General features: G+C 39.9%; 4 protein-coding genes across 11 annotated transcripts; all 4 read left to right on the top strand.

The window, feature by feature from the left end:
• The first annotated feature begins 75 nt into the window (after positions 1-75).
• Positions 76-3,003, top strand: dgt3 (dim gamma-tubulin 3). 3 transcript variants are annotated; one of them, XM_066738430.1, is made up of 10 exons: positions 76-387; positions 520-738; positions 816-1,002; positions 1,071-1,279; positions 1,355-1,483; positions 1,637-1,976; positions 2,044-2,273; positions 2,346-2,514; positions 2,576-2,690; positions 2,784-3,003. In XM_066738430.1, the coding sequence occupies exons 1-10, from the start codon at positions 200-202 to the stop codon at positions 2,792-2,794; spliced, it is 1,797 nt and encodes a 598-aa protein (XP_066594527.1). In that variant the 5' UTR covers positions 76-199; the 3' UTR covers positions 2,795-3,003. The 3 variants fall into 3 exon arrangements, with proteins under 3 accessions (XP_066594527.1, XP_066594542.1, XP_066594535.1); XM_066738445.1 differs by having other exon boundaries at positions 2,576-2,701; positions 2,921-3,003; XM_066738438.1 differs by having other exon boundaries at positions 2,576-2,701.
• A 112-nt stretch (positions 3,004-3,115) lies between these two features.
• On the top strand, positions 3,116-7,905 carry LOC136780254 (GSK-3-binding protein-like). The gene has a single exon (XM_066738506.1). The coding sequence runs from the start codon at positions 4,547-4,549 to the stop codon at positions 5,078-5,080; it is 534 nt and encodes a 177-aa protein (XP_066594603.1). The 5' UTR covers positions 3,116-4,546; the 3' UTR covers positions 5,081-7,905.
• A 437-nt stretch (positions 7,906-8,342) lies between these two features.
• Dip-C (dipeptidase C) lies at positions 8,343-24,246 on the top strand. 6 transcript variants are annotated; one of them, XM_066729438.1, is made up of 9 exons: positions 8,343-8,358; positions 11,883-12,084; positions 15,179-15,418; positions 19,554-19,615; positions 19,709-19,753; positions 22,720-22,989; positions 23,176-23,620; positions 23,753-23,904; positions 23,994-24,246. In XM_066729438.1, the coding sequence occupies exons 2-9, from the start codon at positions 11,890-11,892 to the stop codon at positions 24,061-24,063; spliced, it is 1,479 nt and encodes a 492-aa protein (XP_066585535.1). In that variant the 5' UTR covers positions 8,343-8,358; positions 11,883-11,889; the 3' UTR covers positions 24,064-24,246. The 6 variants fall into 6 exon arrangements, with proteins under 6 accessions (XP_066585535.1, XP_066585530.1, XP_066585520.1 ...); XM_066729433.1 differs by lacking the exon at positions 8,343-8,358 and adding an exon at positions 8,910-9,105; XM_066729423.1 differs by lacking the exon at positions 8,343-8,358 and adding an exon at positions 8,910-9,146.
• LOC136774935 (FAST kinase domain-containing protein 3, mitochondrial-like) lies at positions 19,767-22,642 on the top strand. The gene is made up of 2 exons (XM_066729409.1): positions 19,767-20,258; positions 20,331-22,642. The coding sequence occupies exon 2, from the start codon at positions 20,331-20,333 to the stop codon at positions 22,503-22,505; it is 2,175 nt and encodes a 724-aa protein (XP_066585506.1). The 5' UTR covers positions 19,767-20,258; the 3' UTR covers positions 22,506-22,642.
• Positions 24,247-24,331: the final 85 nt, after the last annotated feature.

Below are 24,331 nucleotides of genomic sequence, written 5' to 3'. Positions count from 1 at the left end.
TGGTAGGTTAAGATTGGTTAAATGGTTTCTAGCCAATCAGCGCGCCATTCATGGTAGGAATATAAGCTATCTCGGGCCTCGGCTATAAATGTTGGCGTTTGACGGTTTGATGTTTGAAAGGTGTTAACCTTATGAACGGTATAAAGTTTAACTTTGAATTTCTAAAAAATCTTTTAAACCTAAGGGAAGATATTTTTGAATGAAAAAAATGAGTATTTCTAGCAAACATTTTTATGATAAAATAAGCGATTTACGACCTGATTGTGCAACTTTTCCACAAGAATCCCTTGATGTGATTTGTAATGATTCTGCATTACAACCTTTTTTGCATTGGTTTTGTTCAAATGTAACCCGAGCTAATGTTCTTACTGACGAAGAAGTAAAATTGTAAGTAATATCCCTTTTAAGTAAACTTGATAATAAACTATTATTTTCTTAATAGTAAGTTTTCTTTGTTTTCTATTACTATTTTATTTTAAGCCAAAGATATAAAATTAAGTTTAGTAAATATTTTTGTAGGAAAAACCAGTTACAAAAATCTGGAGAATGGCTGGAAGGCACCGATCTAGATGATGCTTTAGAAAAAGCATGTAAAGAGTACCCTGAAATGTTAAAGTTAATTTCATACGATGATGCAGAAATGAATGAACTTTCTACAGAGCTCAACATCTTAAAAGAAAACTATCACCAAGATCAGATTTATTTAAAAACTTTGCAACATGGAATTAAAAATTTCAAGTATTTAACAAAATAATACATATGAAATACTTTCACACATAATAGGTTTGTTTTGTTAAAATTTTACATTATTACAGAGAATTAGAAGATAAGATTGATGATGATATTGAGCAGGCAGAAAATCAATTAGAAAAAGGACAAATTCTATTAAATAAAGTGTATAATGACTGCACTTTTATTGTTGAAAAATTAGATTCTGGCAACCGTGATTTTTACAATAGTGTTGTACATCTGCAACAAACATATGCCAATGCTGCAGAAAATGTAAGTAGTATAATATAAATAATTATTTTTTCTCAGGTACAATTATTATATACAAGATTTTTGATTAGAAAGATACTTCAATTTTATGGAGTCAGATGCCTATAGAACTTTTTGCAAAGCAAATGCAATTATATTATGATTATTTAAGTCTTTATATAAAGAGACAATTGGAACATTCGGATACCTTTGAAAGATTATACGATGACTCAGATTACAATTCATTTATAAATGATAGTAAAGAAAAACAATTTGATGAAATAATGCTTTGTAAGCAAAGGTATATCTCTTATAATTTATTTCTTTAACAATATCTCTAGAAATTTAAATATAACTTTTGTATTATGTCACATAGGCTTGCAATTTCAAAAATGGATGAGATAAAAGCCAAAATTCAAAAGGAATCTGTAACTGCAATGTTTAAATGTGTGAAGGATATTTATAATAATGGTTTTTGTAAACTACCAGCTGAATCCAATTTACGGTAAATACAACATTTATAGGTTAAATATTTTAATCCTTAGCACTCTACTGTTCTTCTCAGAGGACAAAACGTTTCCTGTATGAAAACAGTAGAGTGTAAATGGTTTAAAATGTGTGTGATCAATTAAAAATGTTTTGTATTCTTTTTTTACAGTGAAGAAATTATAAAGCTAACAAGAGAAAGAGATTGTTTAGAAGAAAATTTAATGCTTTTGCAACAAAAGCAGTTATTTGAAGTTGCTGAACATTTTGCAGATATAGAAATGAACAAATTAATAGAAAATAATGCTCAAGCATCTTTACAGCGTAGAAAGCTTTCTCTGGAAAAATTAAATAATTTATTATTGCTGACAAAACAACATGGGCACGCTACCTCAGATTTGTTGTGTATTTTAATGGATATGCAAAATCAACATCTTCATGAGGTTGCAGAATTTATTGCAGATGCAGTTTATTATCTTACTACTGAATATTCACTTTCTTCTCACAGATGTGTTAGTATTTTATTAATTTTTTTTTTTATTAATAGAATACATATTTCTAAATAAGTATCCCTTACAGGAAAGTATGATTCAACAGCAGCATCAATTTGATAACTTATTGTCATCGCCAGAAACATCTAATTTCTTTTACAAAATATTTACATCTATGGTATCAAATGGTGAAAGCTCTGCAGATCCTCTTAGAACAGCTATTAAAAAGTATCATGAAATCATAAAATATAATGAAGAACAAATGGAAACTTTATTGGAAAGGGCTTTAACTAATAAACTTAAGAATCTTGAATTGTTGTAAGCGGATATTTTATTTTAAAATTTAAGCGATGAATTTTTATAGTTTTTCTAACGAAATTTATTTTTTAGAGAAACAAAAGTCAACAAGAACTATTTAGAAGAAGTTAGTAATTCACCTACAAAAAGTTTGAATCTTTTCTCATATGAGATTTGTACTAGTTATAAAAAAAATATGAAAGAAGTGGAAGATATTCAATCAGATGTGCTGAAAATAAGAAACACATCAAAGGAATTAATGGTAAGTAAGTCTCATTCAATCGCATAGTGCATCAAAATAATTTATTTTTTTACAATTTTAGAGAAGAGATCATACTCTTGTTAGGAAGAAGGAAATATTGTGGCAAAGTTTCTTGAGTGATCCAGAAAGCCTAAAAGTATATTACAATAAAGCTTACACAGAAATAAAAGAATTTTGTTAGTTTCTGGTAATATTTATTAACTTTACTCTAAAACTGTACATATTTAAGTTATATTTATACAATTAGAAATTCTTTTTTCGTTTATTAGTGCGAAACTAAAGCGTATTTTTTTTTAACAATAACATCTCTGATCGTGCTCTGAATAATACGCATGCCTAGATGTTATCTACTATAGATTATGATAGTGAATGATTGGTTTCAAGGTAAACCGAGCTCTTTATTCAGGTTGCAGATATTACTGCACGTGCGCATCGTGAAGACTAGAAGATAAGTATATTGCACAAGGTAAATAAAGATGAGTGTAGGTAGACGTGTGTAACCTTCATTCGCCCAGCGCCCTCTTTTCTTCACCCTGCAATCCCAGTCCCTTCGTAATTCTGTTTCGTTAATGAAGAGAGTTAGAGAGAAAGAAGGCCAAGAATAAACGTACGTTGAGACAAGAGACACGTCAGTGTTCGCGACTGATCACGTTGTCTGGAGATAATTTTTAATTTAAAAAAACTTACAATCTAGGACAATGTGACAATTATCGTACGTACTTCCTTCTTTGTCAAGAAACCTTAGATTTTATTGGGAAAAAGAAATAGGGAACGGATATAAGAGCGTGCGGTGAGAAGAATAAGGTATTATCGATTTGCCAGGGCTGCTGGTGAGTTAACGGTTTGTTTACACGAGCGTGGGGGAAAGTGCGCATGCGCCGCACAGCCAAAACAATAATAACAGAGAGTAGAAGGTTCATGGCTGGCGGACGGGCAGCCGCTCGCTCTAAGCGCTCAAACATCAACCCGTCTTCTTCTGATCAGTGTGTGTCACAACGAGAAATACAAACTGTTTAATTTGTAAAGTAATTGATGCACCAGTGCCAAGAATCCTTCTGAAACGTCAAATTGGAAAATTATCGTTCCTACGTGGTTGAGAAACGTTCGCATTTTACGCAATTTTGCCTCGTCTACGGAGATCGTTATTCTTCTATTGCCATTCACCGCTGCTACGAGCGTGTATCGCACACCTTTGTAAACTTTCACATTAGAATTTAAAGTGGAAAGTTAACAGTGGTAAATGTACATATATATATATATACTACAGGAAGAAGTAAATACTCGGGAGGTGCCGGTGAGCGATATTAATCAACGATTTTTCTACAGTTGATCCGTGGCAAGTATACACAGAGGGGATCTGCATCTGTGATTGTGTACGTGTTGTGTGCATCGTAAAAGTGCACACCGACACGAGGAGGGTTAAGCTGGTGTTCGTGCTCATTCAATTCCTCTGGCCACGGTGGAGTCTCGATCGAGGCGGGTGACTCGTTCGATAAGAGAGACGAGTGGAAAGAGGGAAAAGGAGTATCACACGCGTATTTACCCAGTGAATCACGCGTTCTGTGTGATTACAGAGCACACGATTGTGTGAGTTGGTAGGTGTTTACGAGGCTAATGCGAATGTATCGCGGTTGAGCGTGTTTGTACGCAGTGACAAAGCTCCAACAAAACAGAACAACGTGTGAGAGTTTACCGATCGCTTAACCGTTTCTTCTGTTTCGTCGCTTTCTTCGAAGAAGAAAATAACATTGGGTATACGGGAAGAGAAAACTGACCAATCGAGCTAGTCTTTCCTGTAATACATAACGGACGCTGTATATTCAAGGCGTGAAAAAGTTTCGTTGGGAAAGAAGAAAGAACGAAAGAAAGGGGGTGGAAAACACAGGACACGTCGCTCTCTGCCAAGTCTATTGTGGCGTTCGGTTTAGAGGAGAGAAGGGGCGTTGTAAACACAGAGTCTAGTCTGGTCCACCTTGGAGGGGAATCCAGTGGAATTTTGGTAAACAAGGGAAAGAGGAGTTTCCGCGTCAGAATGCCTAGTGCCGAGGAAACAACGTATTTGATTAAGGTGATGCCAGAGACGACGCAAGAATTTCTATCCCAGGACGTAGACCTGCTGGTATCTCAAATCAAGGAGAATTTGCGAATATCTCGCTTGAAAGTGAAGACGGCTTCCTGCAGGAAGCGATCGTTGCCTTATAAAATACCGTCGAGATCCTGGGCAGATCCTAGCAGTTGTGAGATTTGCGGCGTGAGAAACAGCAACGTACACGATCAGAGTCTATCCCATCACAATCACCATAACCACCACCACCATCATAGTCATCATAAGAGGTCAACGACGAGTGACGAGGATGATCCCTACGAGCTGCTTCAGGAGCTACTCAGGGAGGGTGGTCTCATCAAGGAAGCTGTGAAAAGACTTCAAGCGAATCTCGGTGACATGGAAAATTCCGAGGACGATAAAACTGTGAGGGAGGAAAACACGAGTCCTCTTGGTTATAGGAGAAAACAGTACTTCTACGATTCAGAGGATGAACCGTTAACGCCAGTATTTGACCTGTGAGGGTGAAACTTTAACCTTCGTAATAAATACTGTTAAAACGAAATTTCAGTGCGTGAAATTGCAAAAGTTTTCTGCGACTATGCGAGGGAGGGGTACGGCTGACGAAATTTTGTCTCCGCTTCGTGCGTCTGCTTGCCTCTCAGGCTTCCTATTTTCTTCATTTTTTCTCTCTCTCTCTCTCTCTCTCTTCCCTCTCCTTTCCTCCTCTATTTTCTTTCTAGAATTGGTATTCTCTCTTGGATCTCTTTGTGTGTTTAAATGCGTGTGTGCGTGAGGTACACGCAAGCATGAGGCAACGGTGGAAGCACGGAGAGCGTAATTAGGCAGCAACTTGCCTTACATGGTCGTGTTTGTAAATATGGTGTGTTGTTATTGGAAGCGGCCTCGGCTTCGTGCAACTTCGGCAAGAATCGGCGACGATCACGAGGCTTACGTGGAAGACTTATGGCTGCCCTGCCTCTGTGCGAAATGTCGCCAACTTCGATTCTATTCGACATGATTCGCTGTCGAACCGTATTAACGAGGAAAAACGCAAAATCCACTCCCAAATGTAAAAGTTAAGCTAATTAAAAGATATTGTTCGTTTTCTCCGTAAATGAGAAAATTCAGTCTTTCGACGAGAAGCTTGCCCTTTGCTCGATCGTGGGCGTGTTTAATCTTACGCAATGTTAGGCCGGGAGTACTCGTATCGAGTATTTGTAAACAATACATCTTTTATATTTTTCCTTAATATCTCCTTTCGTTTGTTTTCGTTAAACATAGAATATAAAGAAAAAACATTTGTATACGAACCTGTTTCTTTTTTATTCTTATTATAAACATTACATTTATTATTATTACACTATTAGTTCCATTTTATCATTACCATTGTTCTCCAGTTCATTCAACGAGAAAGAGATTATTGTTCGTGGCACTGAAAATGCGTATACCTGCTGGTAAATCTATGATGTGTTATTTTTCTAGATTTTTTGTGTCTTTTTTTTTGTATTATTAAGGAATGTGAAAAAAGGGATAGTTCGGAGAAGATGCTCCCGTTCTAAAAATTGCATTCGAATGAGCAGAAAGTAGTTTCTGTACTTATACTTTTGTCACTGTTAGAGTGCAAACGTCGACACTTGGAAAGTTCACGCCGAGGCTAGATGGCCCCCAAACGAATCAAGACTTTATGCTGGTTTCGTAAAACGAGCGAATATCTTTTAACCGAGCTCCTTTTTTTATTTAATTGTTTTAGTTTCGTTTAAGAAAGTGATTCGGTTAAAGGAACGAGCTAGCGAGGTTTGGCAAATCGTTTAACCGAAGCGTGCACTTTCGGAATGAGAATGTCCTCTTAACTGATAGAATTATATTTTCCTCTGCGATTATTATGTGTATCGTCCTGCGAATATGCGCGCTGCGACCGGTTACACGATAACTATAGCTTCCTGTAAAGATGCAACACTGTAGCAGTTCAAACACGTACGATGCTGGGGTCAGCAATGTAAATTACGTAATTTAATTCAACACAAGCGAACAAACATGAATACGTACAGCCAGCGGACAATACTATGTACACTTACGAGACACACAATGAAAATTCAATAGTACGATAGAGCCTTCGCAAAAATGAAAAGAAAAGAAAAGCAAAAAAATAGTAGAAAAGCACGAAAATTTTGCTGCTTGTCACCGTGTCGTACGATTTTTTCCTTCCTAGTGCAAAAAGAGCACACGTTTCTCCTCGAGAGTATCCTATTAATAGGCTGTTAGTTAAAAATGCCGAGTTTCCTCGGTAATTACATGGTCCAGTTTTATTAGTCATATAAAAGAAGTGTCCGCGTCTATCGCTACAATCAATCAACGACATTTAATGCCTTTGCGTGCGAGAGCGTTTCAATTCTTTCGCATCGGAAAGACGATGATCTCATTATATTTTCATGTTAAAATGCGCAAGGGGCGAGAAGTCCGGACGATGTAGGAAAAGACGATTAATATTTAATTTAGTTCCAATTAAGTTCGTCGCAGCCAATCATCGAAGGGATTAACTCGTGTCAAAGTATTAATAATGTCGATGGGAGGGAGACATATAAATATATATAGATATATAAATATGTGTATATACATATATATAAAAAACTGTCTAAAAAAAATGTTACGCCCTACTCGTGCGCGAGCGCATGTTTGCCTGTATATGTGTGTATGTATTTGTGTGTGCGAGAGGGAGAGAGAGAGAGAGAGAGAGATGAAGCGATAAGAATGATAAACGCGGGCATGTAATAATGACGTATAGCTTTATATTTCGCTGTGCATGTTTTAGTGCATAGTTAATTTATCACTATTGGTCGCTAGGTATATACGTTGATGTAACAACGTCGTATTCACATTTAAATCATTCTAAGCGTGTTGGTATTTTAAGCAGAAAACCATAAGATCCTGCGATTGATTTCTGATATTTTGAGCTAACGATCAGACAGGAATTTAGACAAATGCTGACGCAATAATCGATATTTATAGGAGCGTTGAATTAATACCGTCTGATCTAACCTTATCGGATAGCTAGTAATTAGTACATGTTGCGTACCTAAATCTTACGAATTAAACGACGGAATGATAATATTACAATTTTACGGTTCCGAAGATTAGGCGAAAAATGTATAATTCGTGCGTGAATGATTGTGTGATGAGCGGAATTTGAGTCAATTTTGTTTCTATGAGAAAAGTGTTTTTTTTTTCTTTCTTTTTAAGTTCTTCGTTGAATGTGAATTAAGGAAACTATATCTCGTTGTGATCGTCGGAAAACCACCGACAATTCTTATTAATTATAAAATAAAATAGTTAAAAGTTTCATTGGATTACAGTGTTTGGAATTTCTCAGTCCTACTACCCCCTTCCTATTCCACATGGAATTTTTTTTTCTAATATTTTTAGCGACTTTAAGATATTCTAAATCAATACGATAAAATTACAAAGAAATATTACATAAAGAGCTTATTTGCATCGGTGGAAAATTTAAGTGCAAAGTTATAATTCATAACTCTGACGGTTAAGGTGATATTTTTTGTAGCTTACTAGATACTCTGATTGTATAATAATGTTGTATACTTAGTTGAAGGAAAAACGTTTTAGTTTCAGTATTTTCGTATATATTATTGTTTCAGACGAATGCAATAAACTTTTAAATTTTATTCTTTTTTTTGTAGCGAGTAACAACTTTTTATGGATTCTAAAGAATTGAATATTTTTAACGATATATTCATGATTCACTCCTTATCTTAACGTAACCAGTTGTTGACGAATGCCGAGAGGTGATTAATATATTTTTTGAACAGAAAGTTTGTGCAAAATCAGCTTTCTTCTTTTTAACCGTGTAATGTATATTTATGAACATTTTTAAATACATATTGCTGTGTATCCTTAAAACAAAAAAGAAACTTTTTCTAAGTATTTTGAATAAAACTTTTGATATTTCAAAAGCAAGTTTTAATAGGCGGTAAAGTTTGAATTTCGAATACTGCGTTAGTCAATAGAGCTTGTAAATTATTATTCGTGCGCTTTAAAGAATGATAATTTTGTGCTTTGAAACGTAAATGCAGGCTGTTTAAAGTTCGGGGACACACAATAAAACTTTTCACAATAATAATAATAACGCAGGGAATGTGACAAAGATGGCATTCCACAAATTAATTACACCTGACTAAAAACTTTCAGTTCATTTACCTTCTCTTTTATTGTTATTATTAAAAAATATATAATTTAAAAAGAGTTATAGGGTAGATAAAAAATACACGACCAGATAATATTAAGAACCTGCTAGAAGTATCAGTAGTACATTGATAAGGAGAGAAGGATAGGACAGAATCCGTGTTCTCGTAAATAAGTTTGATGATTAAAGACCTCGTGGCGGGAAATCATTGATTAAAATTGCTTTAACGTGCCTGTGAGTTACCGACGGTGTATATAAATGGTCAAGATCTGAAAAGGAGACGAACGGAGAAAGAGAGAACAAGATTGAAAAGTGAACTGGTGAACTGCCCCGCCCGTTGCCCAGCGTAGTACGTATAAGCGTCATGGCCGAGTCTTATTCCGCGAACTCGTGAGTATATATTAAATTCACGAAGCGTGTTTCGTGTCGTTGCCCTCGAAAAAGTAGGTCTTCGCGTAAGTGTTTCTAGTACATTGCGTTATATCGACTGAACAACCAAATTCTGCCAATGCTCGAGCAGCCATCAAACTTTCAACGCATTGCAGTGCTCTTTATCATTCCATTTAATATAGATACGCGACAGCTTGCACACATTAAGCATAAAAAAAATGTGAATAGTTGCCCAGATATATCGCCAATGGCCACAATTTTGTGCCAAACGCATATTTCTTGACAAATCTGCTTCTACCTCCGCTTTAACGGAATTTTTCGTGCTGACTAAGTTTGAGGTTAGGTACTGCACTGCATTACCAACGGTCACATGACTGTCGTGTTGTTTCTCTCTTCGCGGTTATCTCAATTTAGCTAAGACGGCTATATACTATATGATTCTCATTCGATAACGATCGCACTTTTATTTATCATAAAATGAAATCGCGTACCCCCTGATTCTATCTATTTCACTATTAATTTATCAGATTTAATAATAACTCTCTATTTATCGCACTCGAGTCGATTGACAAGGCTGAAGTCTCTGTGAATGTATACGCAAAGGATAGCGTGTGTTTGGTGCCAGACTTAAAAAATACAGTTACACGCATCGAGTAAACATGTGTCGTCCTATACTTTAGCTAGAAATAAAAAAGCTTGTATCTCTGTCGTATTTGTTAAAGCAACATTATGTACAAAAACTTGCAATAGCCTTGGCTATACGTTATGATTTCATTTATAGTTTTTCGTCGCATCAATTTAATAAATATACAAAAAAAACTTTCGTGCTCTAGTCGTATTTATATAGTGCTGTTGTGAAAAAGCAATCGTAGAAAAATAAAAGAACAAACGTACATACTTCCCCGGAAATATATGGTTTAGCTGATTCATTATTTTATCAAGCAAGCAAAAATGAAATGTTCCGCTATAAAAGTCTGGTGATTCACGTACTGCATTTTCATGTGTGAACAGATATATTCAGAAATATTTTTTTAACCAAGTTAGACCGAAACGAACTTATCTGCATGGAGCAACTTGAGATTTTTCTTATCTGTAAAAATCCTTGGTATACTTGATAAAAAAAGTATACTTTGTGACAGAAGCTTAAGAAATGACGCGCAATGACGGCGCGCACGTAATACAACAGTGGTACATGCAATGTAATATATTAGTCGCAATCAGTGCTTTATTGCACGACTAAGCAGCTGGAGAGTCACAATTGGCGCGAATACAAACTTTGCTAGGGAGCAATTTCGTTTATTTTACTTTTAGAATATACATCGGTATTAGAGTATTAGAATTGTGTCAGCTAAAAGTTGAGAGCGTCAGTCGTCCAATGACACAGGTCAAATATAAATCTAATAGGCGAGGACGCACGAAGCATTCCTGTTGTTGGTAGCCATGTTCTATTTATGCCGGCTAGACATTATAACCATCTTCCGAAAGCATTTCGCATTATGGTATCTCAGTCACACATACACACACATAGGGTGTCCTACTAACTCGCGTCAAACTGATAAATTCATAAATATACATAAAAACGGAATGATATTAAAAATAAAATTCTTAGAGTATTTTTTTTTCAATAACCTTTAATTAAAAATTTCTCAAAAACACAAAACATCTCATTTCGAAACTTGCCATTAGTCATTAATTTCCCTAGCGATACCTGACCAATGGGAGCAAGTCCCCGGATACTTTTACCAATAAGAAGTCTCGAACGAAAGAATTCTACTAGACGCTAGCAACAATGCGCGCACTTACTCTTAATTACCAGCTAATTAAAGTTTTATTATTCTTACGCAATTAAAGCAAGACTAAAAAACTAGTGTCTTTCTTTGTAGCTTTTCTTCGGGAGCTATTATTAGCTTAACGAAATTGTTTTGGCTGAAATCTTGGCGTAGCTTTCTGCAAGAATCCAGTAGGCTTTTAGTTTGGTAATTGGGGCACGTTCAATGGCACTGAATAGCATTAACGTACTAATTAAGAGGACTGTAGCCAGTAGCTGTGTATTCGTCAGATTTTTGCGAAGCAGTCCACCGTTGAGAAAGCAAACTCCCAACTGCAGCAAGACCATCCCTACCACGAGAGTTCATCAAAGTTTCTCAACATCCGTTCACTCGTACGTGCATAATCCTTTTTCCAAAACAAACACAGCGTTTTTCCTCCCGCGGAACGTAGGAACTTCTCTTCTCACTCGTAACCAATGCCAGTCACCTGCGCGAGATTGGATTTTTCCAATTATCGACCGCAGCTGGACGGAGCTATTATTATTCAGTTTGATTTCACGCATCGCTTTGATTTCTTTGAATAAAAATAGCTGCGGAATCGTTCGACTGGTCTGATTTGCATAGTCACCAGCAGACTAGATCTTGATACACCGAGCTATAGACGAGTATATACACTCGTGTGTACTGTATATATTCGCGGATCTACTTTCTTTTTAGAAAGTAACGTTCTAACTATATAGCACACCTCCCGAAACAAAGACAGTTTTTCAATTACCAAACATATATGCACCTGTAAAAATTCCTCGTCCATTGAATATTCATCCCGGTGTGGCAGGTGTTTGATAAATTTTTGCGTCATTTCCTCGCTGCTGTACATCTATATATATATATATATATATATATATATATATAAGCCAACAGAGAGACTCTTCTATCGATCAGCGGCTGCATAAGAATGTGATTTTAGGAGCAGAATGGAGGAGCCTCATTTCACGCGGGGTGATCACACTTTGAAAGTGCCGATGAGTCTTTTCCGTGGCAATCGGGAGAGGCTGGTCGCGCGACTCAAAGCAGAGGAGAAGCTTTCGGCTGCGGGTACTTTCATCGTCCTCCAGGGTGGCGTGGATGTCCCCTTCAACGATACGGACATAGCATGGCCCTTCAGGCAGGTGTGTACACGTTGCGAGCAAGAGGCTGCTCGATGGAACAGGTGGAGAACGCCAGCTTTTCTTTCGTTCCACTCCTTCGCCAGCTTACCTCGCTGCAATATTTTCATGTATCCTTATGGACCATCCTTATATATATATATCATATCCCTCGATTTAGCCTCGTATCGCAAACAACCATTCGCGAACCGTATCGCCTTACTCCGCGTTCCACGGTCTTGAATTATTTCAAGCGGGATAGATGGTTTGCTCGCGCATAAAGGAAACCCGTTATCACGCTACGCCATTGGCCGAGCTATTTTCATTAATCGCGAGAGATGAAACCTGTAATTTTGTCACGCTTCGTTATGACAGCGACGATGCTCTCGATAGAACAGGGAGAGGGGGGGGAGGGGTGAGTAAATTTAACCCGATAAAATATCGCCGCTACTATTGTTTATCGTAGCTGTGCGGGTATCGATAAAGAACGTCCTGGTGAAAAAAGACAGTCGGATTACTGTTTACGTTTCTAAAATAAAGCGACTGGAAGTTTATTGGGCCGCTATTTTTGCGCGGCAAATGAAAACGCGTGTATTATTGTCGAGGACGGTGAACGGGTTCCGCAAACGTTGCTGCTTTCGAGAAAAGAAATTTCCGACGCAAGCGTTTGGTCAGCGAATATTTCGGTCGCGCTTATCTCGGATCAGGTTTGCATGTAACAGCAATTGACTTTGCTTTGACTCCTCCCCGTAGTTATCGTTTGTATATACGAAAAGTAAAAAAAATAGAAAGGAAATGATTGGGAGGTGAAGTCGAGGTTCTAGAATAGCACTGATATGCCTGGAACATCCTCGGAACGTTCCGAGGACATCCACGCGTCCAGCGAACATGTCAAGGAAGTCTCTTGAACATCGTGCGTTATCAGGGTTGCAACTTTGCTTCAACGATAAATCTTAAGGCTGTTGTATATCTCTAGTAAATAAATACAGAAACAGCGTGTATTGGACTAGAACAAATCTTTAATCAACAACGGGCACACGTTAATAAATACAACTAATTTCGAGCATCCATTTAGAAGCTCGTTTTCCCTCGGGGAGAGCATTCAGAGATTCGTGCACTATATTTCATACTCCTTGATTAAAATTCTCCACTTTACTTCACGGCGAGCCGTCTCACTATTTTATTACAGCATTCGAGATGCCTGCGAAAAAGCTCGCGATCACTCCGCTCCGGAGATCTCACACAGTCTTTGTTCGGAATCGCCTAGTTAGCCGAGCCACAATGTTGCCATTAATCCAGTGGCCGGCTTTATATCGAAGAACGGGCATCCTATGATCTAAAAACGACTCTACCGAAGCGTCCGATGTTTACAATAATTTAAACTTTAATTACCTACCAATTCAGGCCAAGAGTTACAGCTACCGCTCTCTACTTGGGCCAGAGATAACCTCGGAAACGATGCGCGCGTCGCAGGAGCACAGCGACATCTACGAACTACACGCCGATAAACGAAAATTAACCTCGTTTGAGAGAAAAATTTGAGCGTTACGTAAAGATTGTTTGCTACAAAGTTGTAATTATGTGGTTATGAATAATTTTTCGTGCTCAAATCCTTGATTAGATAAGGCTGGATATCATTCGGGGTCAGATAGCGAGTTATCGCTAGTGCGGTTCGTAGTGGAGCAAGGAGGAAAACAGTGGTTCTTTTGGGTTTTCGGTATAGCTAACCGAGGGGAATATAGGTGCGGAGGAGTGGGGGAGGAAGGGGAGGGGGGAGAAGGTCCTCCGCACATTCCTTTCATCCACCCGGTATGTATGCTCGATCCTCGCTTTAGCATGCCTCGAATATATAGCTGCTTTAAGATAATACCTGCTGGCCGTGCTGAGAGCGCGTTGACCCGATGGCCGATCGTTCTCCAGACGGGAGAGGATGTCTCGTCCTCTTTCTCTCTCTCGCACTAACCTTCTTCTCTGCCCCTCCCCCCTCTGTCACTGCGTGAGAAGAATAGAGCGAGAGAAAAGCGCGGTAGGAAGGAGACGCTGATAACCAAAGAATATAACCGAGACAACTCTGATGAGGGAACGAAGAGACAAAGAAATCATTATGACTTTTGGTCCAAAGTCATGAATTAAGCGAGAAATTAGAGCGTTTCGCGGAAGGAGCGTCAAAGGAAGCTTTTCCTTTCTTTGCCCGCTGGAAGATTAGATAAGAGAGTATATGTTATAATAGCCACGATATTCACGATCTACGTATGCCTCTGGGCCTCTTCTCTTAGAGGTGAAATGTGTTTATATATATATATATATATATATACACACACAAAGGGGGAACCGTACCAGTCCAAGAACCCAAACACAGCAGGCCAGAGCTTGTTGGGACCTGCCTCGACCCGTAAACGCTCAGCCTTGGAATTTTCGACCTGGCAAATTTTTGTCCAATCCACAATGGCCGCTTTCGCCGCTTCAAACGCTATTCTCGACTTTCCCAGCGACGCTCTCTTTTACCACATCGATTCGTACAAAAACAGTTGGACTGGAGAATCGTGCTGGCTCGTCTGCGAGTGCCTGCCACTTCCGCTCAGCGCTCTGCTCTCTGCTCCTTCCTTTCTGTTTTCTGTTATTCGAGACAAAACACTCAGGGACGCAAGAACGCCAGTGGCCCCCCCGGCTTCCATCCCAGCCTTCTCGGAAGAGAACTACAACACTGCCGGAGGAATGCTCGCAAACAGAAATCTCTATTATACCTACCACGATTCCTCCACTATAGAAAATACTCTCGTTTCGCATCCATTTATCAGCGAGCAAGAGGGGGGGGGGGGGGGAGGGGGGATATTAATACCAATTTGAAACTTTCGTTTCGCCATTTGCGTCCCGCGACTAGTAACTTTCCACAGCAATCTGCTTCGCTAATCATAATTTCACAACTGCATACACTGTAGCTTTGCTAAATCCTCCATCTTTCTTTCGACGTTAGCGAAAAGAAACACCTGTCCCACTGTAATTCTATAAGCTTACGTCGCACAGCCAATTAACGTAGTAGAAAAATATTTAATACGTGGTTGTGCGGTGCGTATTTATTTTCTCAATTCGTTATAAATATTTGTTTTCTTTCTCGAAGGAATCTTTCTTCCAATGGGCGTTCGGAGTGGAGGAGCCAGGATGGTACGGAGCCATCGATCTGGGCACAGGCTCGACGACTCTGTTTATGCCACGATTACCGGCGGAGTACGCGATTTGGGAGGGCAAATTGCACACATTGGAGGACATGAAGAAGCGATACTCGGTGGAAGAGGTTTGCTATACGGATGAGATAGAGCTGATTCTTAAAGAAAAGCAAGCATCCCTTTTGCTCACATTGGTAAGCATCACTCGAGGGAACAGATGGTCTCTCCTCTTCCCCCTCCCTCTTTCTCTTCTTTACTCCTCTCCTCGCCCTTTGGACTCGCAATAAGAAATTCACCATGCTTAGCCAACTCTGCCACATTTTTACCTCCATTCGACTCTATATATTACGTTCTCCGCGCTCCGGAAATTCTCCTATTTCGATAACTATGAATTTTATCAAATTTCACGTATCCGCTACCTTTCCACACATTCACAGGCTAGTCGCATACACGTAACTTGCGCAATGTAGCGTATACGTGTCACTTTCAAATATAAACGCGCCGTGTTGTTTCCTTTTCTTCTCTTCCCCCACCTTTGACATTACTTGTTGGTAAACACGGATCGATATTGAATTTAAAGTTAAGCTCTTTTTTCGTAACAATTAAATGCCCTTGTTATCGTGTTTGTACGGGCTCGAACGTGTTTCTGTGTTTCGTATGGTTTAAACGACTATCTCCACGATACATGGGAAGGTTTCATAATAGCGTATTTGAGCAGTTGGGTCTCACAGCTGAATGCTAGGCGGTCTGTTCCTTTTTTTTTCTCTCTTTTTTTAGGGTGAGAAGAGAAAGATATAATTTTAGTTTTTCCCTCGGCGTTACGTAATTTAAAGCGCGGGGTGAGAGGCTAATAGTGAAAGGTTTGGTTGCTCGCAATTTTCGTTTGGGATATCCAGCGTCGAAACTCGCGTGTCGATAAATGAATAAATTGCCCTTGACACATATATCAAGCGGATAAGTCGCCTCGTATGCTCATATTGCAAATGGCTTTGGTGTAGTACTCCACTGTGACATGTATATATGTATATAAGGTGACTATATAATTATATTAACGAAAATAATCTAATTTACTCCGAGGAATCTTATATGTTTGCGATTTACAGTTTTTAATCGCAATTGCAGAGGTTAAAGTTATTCTCATCGATATAACAATTGTATATGTACATATATGTATATTTTTTATTGACGTTTGACAAAGAAGCAACAAAGTTTTTCCGGTGTAACGGACGATCATCATTGCGTCTATTTATAACGAAACCGCGTCTGAGGATCTTGACACAGCGAGCATCCTCATTCCTCATAAAAGGTGCCACGTCGTTTTGCTGGTCAAAGGAATTTGTGTGGATGGATGAGCGGCAAGAGTGGCTCGGCCAAAGTCGTGAACCACGGAAACGGCTCGCGTCAACGTTCAAGCGAGAGAGCTCCTATACGCTATTTCTGACACTTTGTAGATAATTCTACCACGCTCAACAGCTTCCAAATGTCTGGAACACTTAAAAAACTGCTTTTGCACGATCACGTGGGTCTGTGACCTTCGAACTTCGTCTACTCCCTCGGTTACCCATTCGATAATTCATGCAGGAACTCGCGAGGAAAACCAAAGTCGACCGAAAAGTTTTTCTCCTTGAGGAAAGAATCATTCAATCTCTCGTTTATCGCTTTTCCAAACGGATCAGCTTTAAGCTTGAATTTCTCGTTATTCCTGTTGTTGTTGTTGCTACTCTGCTGCTGAAAAAAAGGTTCAAAGGATGACTATAGTTTTTGTCGACGAGAAAACGCTGCGAGTTGACTCTTGAACCGTGACATTTCTCTGCTTAATTTGGGACTCGAGACGCATCAAACTGGTTCTCCGTAACGTCCTATCGAGGAGCTCGATATAATGGTTTCTCTGAGTATCGAAGTACAGCCCTGTCACTCATATTTTTAGCTACGAAAGCTAAACGACCGAGGGTGTAATCGAACATCAATATTGACAGAACTATATACGAAGCTATACGGTGTAAAAACGTTCTATTACACTCTCTTACGCAGTTTTCCATCGTCCGTTTGCTAGAATTTATTACGTTTATAGAAAAATGCGAAGCTTCGAATTGGCACGCGTTATGCGTAAATAGAATTGAAAGTAAATCCCTAATAAATAAGCAGTTTAATATTTCGTTGGACTAAAAATATTGGTTAACGGTACTCGAGATAGCTTTATCCCTAGAATCATCGATTATTCTGCCCGAGAAATTTACGTTCCGTTTGTTTTGCAGTTAAACGTGCTCACATTGCGTATAATTAATGTAACTTTAGAACGCTCTTGCGCGAATCGGTGGTTATAGTTCATCAAACAGAAAAAGAGGCATAAATATACTACAAGTGGTGTGCAATGGGTGGGAGCTTGTTGACAATGTAGCGCGCTGCTATATGTATGAGTGTTAAGACGCAAGTAAAAGATCGCTTTTGAATCGGTAGAGCACAAAATTCCCTCGATCTCACGCGTCGAGCGAATGTAAATGATGCGGACTGAATAACTTTGATATATTCTTATGTACACTTTATACACGTGATCGGGAATGTTTGATAAAGGATCGTTTTAGAACTGATATAAATAAATAATCGCAGTTACAAAATAATCAAACTGCTCTGTTTCTTTTACAATGTCACTTCTATACGCATATAATGCTAAGCACGTGTTTTTTTGTGTATGCTTAATAGACGATGGTATACCCTACTGCTTGTTTATTTTTAAACGACTGTCGATAGAATTTTATTCAATGTATAGCCGAGCGGTTTTTATATAATAATTTCGTATCGGGATTACGATTTTATGCTCGCGTAGTATTGTCGAGAGAAGTTTGTAGAAGAGCAGGAGAAGGAGAAACATTTGGTAGGAATAGAACGGTATAGGTTTGTTATGTTGTGGATGCGTTCGTGGAATAAAGTTGGTGGAGGCATAAGAAGAAGCAAGCGCGCGGGGATTTGCCGTGTTGACGTTGATCGAAGCCAACGCTGGTGGTGTGCGTGCATTGGCAAGCAGATAGGAACCAACACAAACACACACATACATACACACACACGTGGACGCGCGAAGCATTGATCGAAGCACACGCGGTGGAACGCTGATGTGTCACCGTAAACTGAATCTATCAACACGCGCGGGACAGATTCCACGTGCGGTACAGCAAAGCAGATATTTTTTTCCATGCGATTCATCTCGAAAGAGAATTGTACGGCTTGGTTGTAGCATCAATTGGGACCGGTCGTCCTCGGAAGCTAAACTTTTTTCCTCCTGCTAAGAAAAAGAAACGAGGAACCCACGTGTAAACGGCGATTCGCCAAAATTACATAATGACGACTCGAACGGACTCGAAGCCGAAACTTGTGCGGTCCAAAAGTCAAGGACACCGTTTGAGCGAGCCGGTCTTTCAATCACGCGTGGATCTATCGGTCATAATAAAACGTGTTTATACCGTACAATAGTCTAGAGTACACGAGATCCTTCATTGACTATCGTCAATTTACGGTAATAACTGATATAGCACGTAGGTTATTACAGGTTTGCTCTCGCATTACAATATCGGTTAACGTTACTAGAACTATACACGATTCTCTCCTGCTACCACCTATATGATTGCCACGATGAATATTTATCGCCCTGTGATTGCCACGATATTCAAATTCAGCGCGTGACAATACTTTATTGTATACTGCCCCCTCGCCGACGGTATTCTTCCTATTGACGCATATTTTCCGTCACAAATAGATATCGATTAGCAGAAATAATGATTTTGTCCTGGTTCGATTGTTGATTAGCTATAAATATGACGATAACGATCGTCGTCTCTTGCTTTTATTTATTTTCCTCCATTGCTCTGTCCCGCAATTTCCAGTGTAGCCTACAATTATGATTCATTTAGCTAATTATTACTTAGCTGGAATATTGCTCATACGCAGACTGCTCTTAAAATAGTCGTTGTTTATTTTTTCCGCGTGATATACCGTCGCGGAAACATTCCTGATTTGTTATTAACCGTACTTTCGACTATTGCTTATTTCTGTTATTCCAATCGATTGCCCGCGTCTCGTTGGTAAACTTATTTTTATTTACTTTTTTTTTATAGCCTTGTTACATCAGCGTAGATGCGGAACTAAAAAATTTACGGCGTGGAATTCGAGTCGCTTCCGTTGACCTACACAGGGAGGGCTTTCTCCCGTTTGCGACCAAACATGATGATTACAGAAACTCGCTTTTACTTTGACCCGCGATCGACGAGCGTTCGCACAATCTGTTATTGAATTCAGTAGACATAAGCAATGATCCGCATATTTTGTTTTGGTTTTCAGAACGGGATAAACAGTGATAGCGGCCTTCCGGCACTCGAGGCTATTTTCCCTGGGAAAGAAGAGTAAGTGGATGTTATTTTTAACCCCCGGGAACACGTAACTATATAGTCGCACCACGAATAATTAATGACTCTTCGTCGTTGTCCTTTTTTCAGATTTCAAGTAAACAACCAAGTGCTGTATCCCGTAATATGCGAATGGTACGTGAGACGAATAATAATCTGTCCATTGGTCGTATTTTGATCCATCTGGATGCGACAAAGCTAGAATAACTTCGTGTTTTGTCGATAATGAAAAATAGCAAAATATCATGAATATTCATATTATTGAATGTAAATCCAATTGTATGTGTGTGGGATCCGTCGCGTGTGCCGCACTGCGCATAACAACGTGGCACAGTTTCGTGAAAAACCGGGCGAGCATAAAATTGGATTGGTGGCGCCACCGCTCGGCGACGAACCAAAACAACTGGCTCGTTCGCTCAGTAGGCAACTGACGCCACGTTGATATCACACTTTTCCTATGCAAATTTGTTTTAACCTTTTTTGTTCGGACACAGAGAGGAAAAAATCCTAAAATTATCAATGTTTCTCATATAAACATGAAAATTAGTATTCAGTTTACGACCGAAGTACGACGATCGTTAAAACATAGAGGTGGACAAATGGAATTTCATGGTTTGAATAAAATTGAACAATGTAAAAGGTATTAGTGCTGGTAAACGAAAATAAGAAACATAGAATGACCTTTCGTATAATAGACGCCTCTGATACGTAGATGATCGTTGGTGGCTCAAGGGCAAGTGTACTCAACCGTATTTTCTCTCGCTCGAAGATCGTTTTACAAAAATCATGCGAAAGATGGATACAGAGTGCTGGAGAGGAAAATTCGTCGGTGATTTTGACGAAAACTACGATATTCCTGCAGGAAGGCGTGAACATCGTAGAGTTGCCGTTTCTCGTGAGAAAAATGGGTGACATCAAGGGGATGTTCGAGAAGGAAAATAAAGCGGATGGGGTAATTAGCGAACAGCAGCCTCAACAGCCACAACCACAGCAACAGCAGCAGCAGCAGCATGCTGACCTAAATACGAAGAATGAGAGTAGCGATGCTTTAAAAAAGACTACGAGGGAGTCGGGCGATACCGGTACTAATTTAGGCTCCCTAGCGGGTAGGATTGATATAGAGACCGAGGAAGGAACAGCGATATTATTCACCAGCGACTTGGATTACTTGAAGAACTCCGATGTGCAACAGATCCTGGACAGTTTGAACTCGTGCTTCACCACGAAAGGACTGTATTCCTTGCTGGAGACAAAGGTGGCCGAGGAGATCAATTGCAGGGTGGCGGTTCAAGGTCTCCGAAGAATGATGGAGTTGGAGAACAATCAGAACCGACATAGATTCACGAAAATCTTGCGAAACGAGCAGATTCTGTCGGACCCGAGCACCAGGGACACGGTGCTGAAGCAGTTGGTGAAACTGATCGTTAGGAGTCGGGACAGTGAGTTGATCCTGCAGGGTCTGGTGATACTGCGAAAGGACAGGTTGAGTCCGTCGAAGAACCTCTACAGGGACTGGCTGTGCGAGGAGGCACTGATCAGGGCCACAGATGGTGAATTTTCCCTGCCACAGTTGATAGACGTCGTGAAGATATTGTCCTCCTACAAGGACGAGAATTATAGGAATTGCGTGGATATCATGTGGGCCGGCATAGCTGCCAGGGAAAAGGACATCAACGAGGAGACCATAGTCCCGTTGTTCAAATTGTTGCAGCATTTCAACGAGAGTAGGAACGTCGTTAAGATCATCCTGGAGAGGAGCCTGGAGAAGAACTGGAGGAAATTGAATGGATCCGAAATGGCCGACATATTGGCTTGCTTCAATGACACCGCTGCTTGGAAGAAGAGCCTCAACATAGCCGGCGAATGGGCCGTTTTAAATATGAATATGTCGAGCGAGAAGCATTTGCTTAATTTCATGCAGAGTCTTCATGCACTGGGATACATCGATGAATCGATTGGACGCGCTTTGGAGGAGTTCGCCAGGCTGAAGGGTCGCCACGTGAAGGACGCTAATTTATTGGTCTCTATTATGGACTATTGCGAGAATTTGCGTTTCAGGAACAAAGAGATCTTCGTCGCTTGCGGGGAATACTTCATAAAGAACGCTACGCAGATACGCGTGTCGTTACTCTCCTCCTTCGTAACGCCTTTCGGGATGCTCAACATCCAACCGCCGAGGAGCCAAGTCTTCTGGCAAGTCTTCGACAAGGTCCTCACCAAGAAGTTCGCGAGTCTGAGGCCCAACGACGCATTGGATATCCTGCTCTCTTGCACCTACCTGGCCCATTTTCCCGAAGCGTTTGTCGAGAGGCTCTTCACCTCGCAATTTTTGCAGAAGGTCTACGTCTCGAGGAACTCGACTTTCATCAGACGCTTGAGGAATAAATTGAAGCTGCTGGATTTTGCGATGTCGTTGGAGTGCGAGCAGTACAAAGGTCCCTTTTTGTCTACGGAGAAAATGACGAGGCCCCTGTTGTTGGATATGAGAATCAGGAGAGCGATAGGCCTCGTGTATCAGCCTCTGGTTGATCTGATCGGTGATCCGCGTAAGATCAGCAGAAGCGTCATTCTGACTCGTCTGCCTCCCCTCAAGTTCTACATCTTGGATATCATTTTACACCCGCATTCCGTGACCTTGCCAGTCTTCCATTTGAATCTCCAGGAGAAAAAAGAAGTTTACACGTCCATCTTGATACACCTGCCCGAGCATTACTGTCGCGATTCTGATCATTTGATTGGTCCTCAAGTCATGCGAAAGAGGCACTTGCGGAGGCTCGGTTTTCGCGTGGCTACGTTGGATTACGTAACTTTGCGCGAATTATCCGAGTCCGATAAGTTGTCTCCTTACTTGTCCAAACGTCTCGCAGTTGCCGAAGATCCACTCTAATGGCACCGCTACTTTTTGTATATACCCTGTACAGGAAAGTCCTCGAAATTGTCAAAATTCAGAACTGTTCAAGTGGAATAACCGTAGCGAAATTTATGCTCACAGTATATAAACGTCTCTTGTCCACATTGTGATTGTTCATTGTAATTAGATATTAATTATCTTTGACGAATGATGAATGAGATTGATTTAATCAGCAACTTTGTTTTTACAGTCGTGTAATAAAATCTGCAGCAGAGATCGAAGTGATACGATACGTGGTGAAGATAAGCTCGGATGCCCACAAGGCTGTTATGCGTGTTGTTAAGCCTGGTATGGCTGAGTTCCAGGCTGAGGCAGCTTTCATGCATTATGTATACACTGTAGGAGGATGTAGACACGTTTCTTACACTTGTATCTGTGGATCTGGACACAATGCATCCATTTTGCATTACGGCCATGCTGGAGCGCCCAATAATAGAGTCGTAAAGGATGGAGATATGTGGTAAGGTTCTTCTCAGAAGTTCGTTAAAATAGTGTGCAAAAATATGCAGCATTTTGTGTGTCACAACGCAAAAGCTCTATATTGCACACCTGTTGAAGCTTCAGGGACATGCATGATCATTCAACATTTTTATACATGGTTTTTCACTTTGAGATGCTTCTGCTAATGATTTATTCTTCATTCCAGTTTATTCGACATGGGAGGAAACTACGCTGGTTATGCGGCAGACATCACGTGCAGTTACCCTGCTAATGGAAAGTTTACGAACGATCAGAAAATGGTGTACAACGCTGTACTGGACGCGTGCAATGCTGTGGCTAAGGCAGCAAAGCCAGGAGTCTCGTGGACGGATATGCATTTGTTGGCGAACAAAGCTGTACTGAGTGGATTGAGAAATGGAGGTGTTTTGACTGGTGACGTTGACGATATGATCAAAACTGGTCTCAATGAAGTCTTCCAGCCACATGGCCTTGGCCATTTGATGGGTTTGGACGTCCACGACGTTGGTGGATACCTTCCTGGACACCCTGAACGCTCCACTGCTCCTGGGACCAGAAAACTACGAACTGCTAGAATATTAAAGGCTGGAATGGTACTCACCATCGAGCCCGGATGTTATTTCGTTGATTGTGTAAGTGATCAATGATTTAAACCCGCAGAGATGTACAAATTTCGCAGTTTCTTGCTTGGCTTTTTGCGATCCAGTTTGTGCTCATTTGTGGTAACTTCAGTTTTCTGTATGTTGATGCAATATGTTTTATAGCTTTTAGACGCTGCTTTGAGCAACCCTGAGCAATCCAAGTTTATCGTGAAGGAGCAACTGCAAAGATTCCGTGGGTGGGGTGGCGTACGTATCGAGGATGACGTGCTGATAACCGAGAGTGGAGTCGAAAATTTAACCAAAGTGCCTAGAACGTGAGTAAAAATTGCTTCGAGTTTTCCTCAAATGGATCCCATCTCGTGCGTTGAAACTTCATAAAGCTCTTCTTCTTGGATGATTACAGAGTGGAAGAAATAGAAGCTTGGATGTCAGTTAGGAAAAGTTATGGAGAAGTATTGAATCTATCCGAATAAAAAAAAATGTCCGAAGATCAAAAGGGTTCGATCGGGCTGAGAATGTGATAGTAAACTTCGGTAAGAAGTTTCCGAAACTTTTTGAAACGTGGCTGCATTTTATCCCGTCAATATTTTTATATGTATCTGATATTATTACTACCAGGGTCATTGTTATTATTATATCGATAAAGAATAAATGGTGATTACTGTTACTTTATCCTATTTTTTCAAAAGTTTGGTTTTTATCAAAGAAACGTTTACTCGGTGTATCTTACGAATAAGTGTG

The sequence above is a fragment of the Prorops nasuta genome, unplaced genomic scaffold, assembly GCF_024137725.1.
Source record: "Prorops nasuta isolate Cenicafe-Biocafe unplaced genomic scaffold, Cenicafe_Pnas_1.2 PNAS00002, whole genome shotgun sequence".
Classification (NCBI taxonomy): domain Eukaryota; kingdom Metazoa; phylum Arthropoda; class Insecta; order Hymenoptera; family Bethylidae; genus Prorops; species Prorops nasuta.
The sequence above is the reverse complement of the archived record's forward strand: the minus strand, read 5'-3'. Positions and strand labels throughout refer to the sequence as shown.

Excerpts from the sequence above, each read along its gene's own strand:
- Dip-C (XM_066729418.1), top strand. The coding sequence starts at position 11,141 with ATGGCACTGAATAGCATTAACGTACTAATTAAGAGGACTGTAGCCAGT. Across the intron at positions 12,085-15,178 it reads TAGCATGGCCCTTCAGGCAG|GAATCTTTCTTCCAATGGGC; the intron begins GTGTGTACACGT and ends TCTTTCTCGAAG. Across the intron at positions 23,905-23,993 it reads TTAACCAAAGTGCCTAGAAC|AGTGGAAGAAATAGAAGCTT; the intron begins GTGAGTAAAAAT and ends GGATGATTACAG.
- dgt3 (XM_066738430.1), top strand. The coding sequence starts at position 200 with ATGAAAAAAATGAGTATTTCTAGCAAACATTTTTATGATAAAATAAGC. Across the intron at positions 739-815 it reads CATGGAATTAAAAATTTCAA|AGAATTAGAAGATAAGATTG; the intron begins GTATTTAACAAA and ends ACATTATTACAG. Across the intron at positions 1,003-1,070 it reads ATGCCAATGCTGCAGAAAAT|AAAGATACTTCAATTTTATG; the intron begins GTAAGTAGTATA and ends ATTTTTGATTAG.
- LOC136780254 (XM_066738506.1), top strand. The coding sequence starts at position 4,547 with ATGCCTAGTGCCGAGGAAACAACGTATTTGATTAAGGTGATGCCAGAG.
- LOC136774935 (XM_066729409.1), top strand. The coding sequence starts at position 20,331 with ATGATCGTTGGTGGCTCAAGGGCAAGTGTACTCAACCGTATTTTCTCT.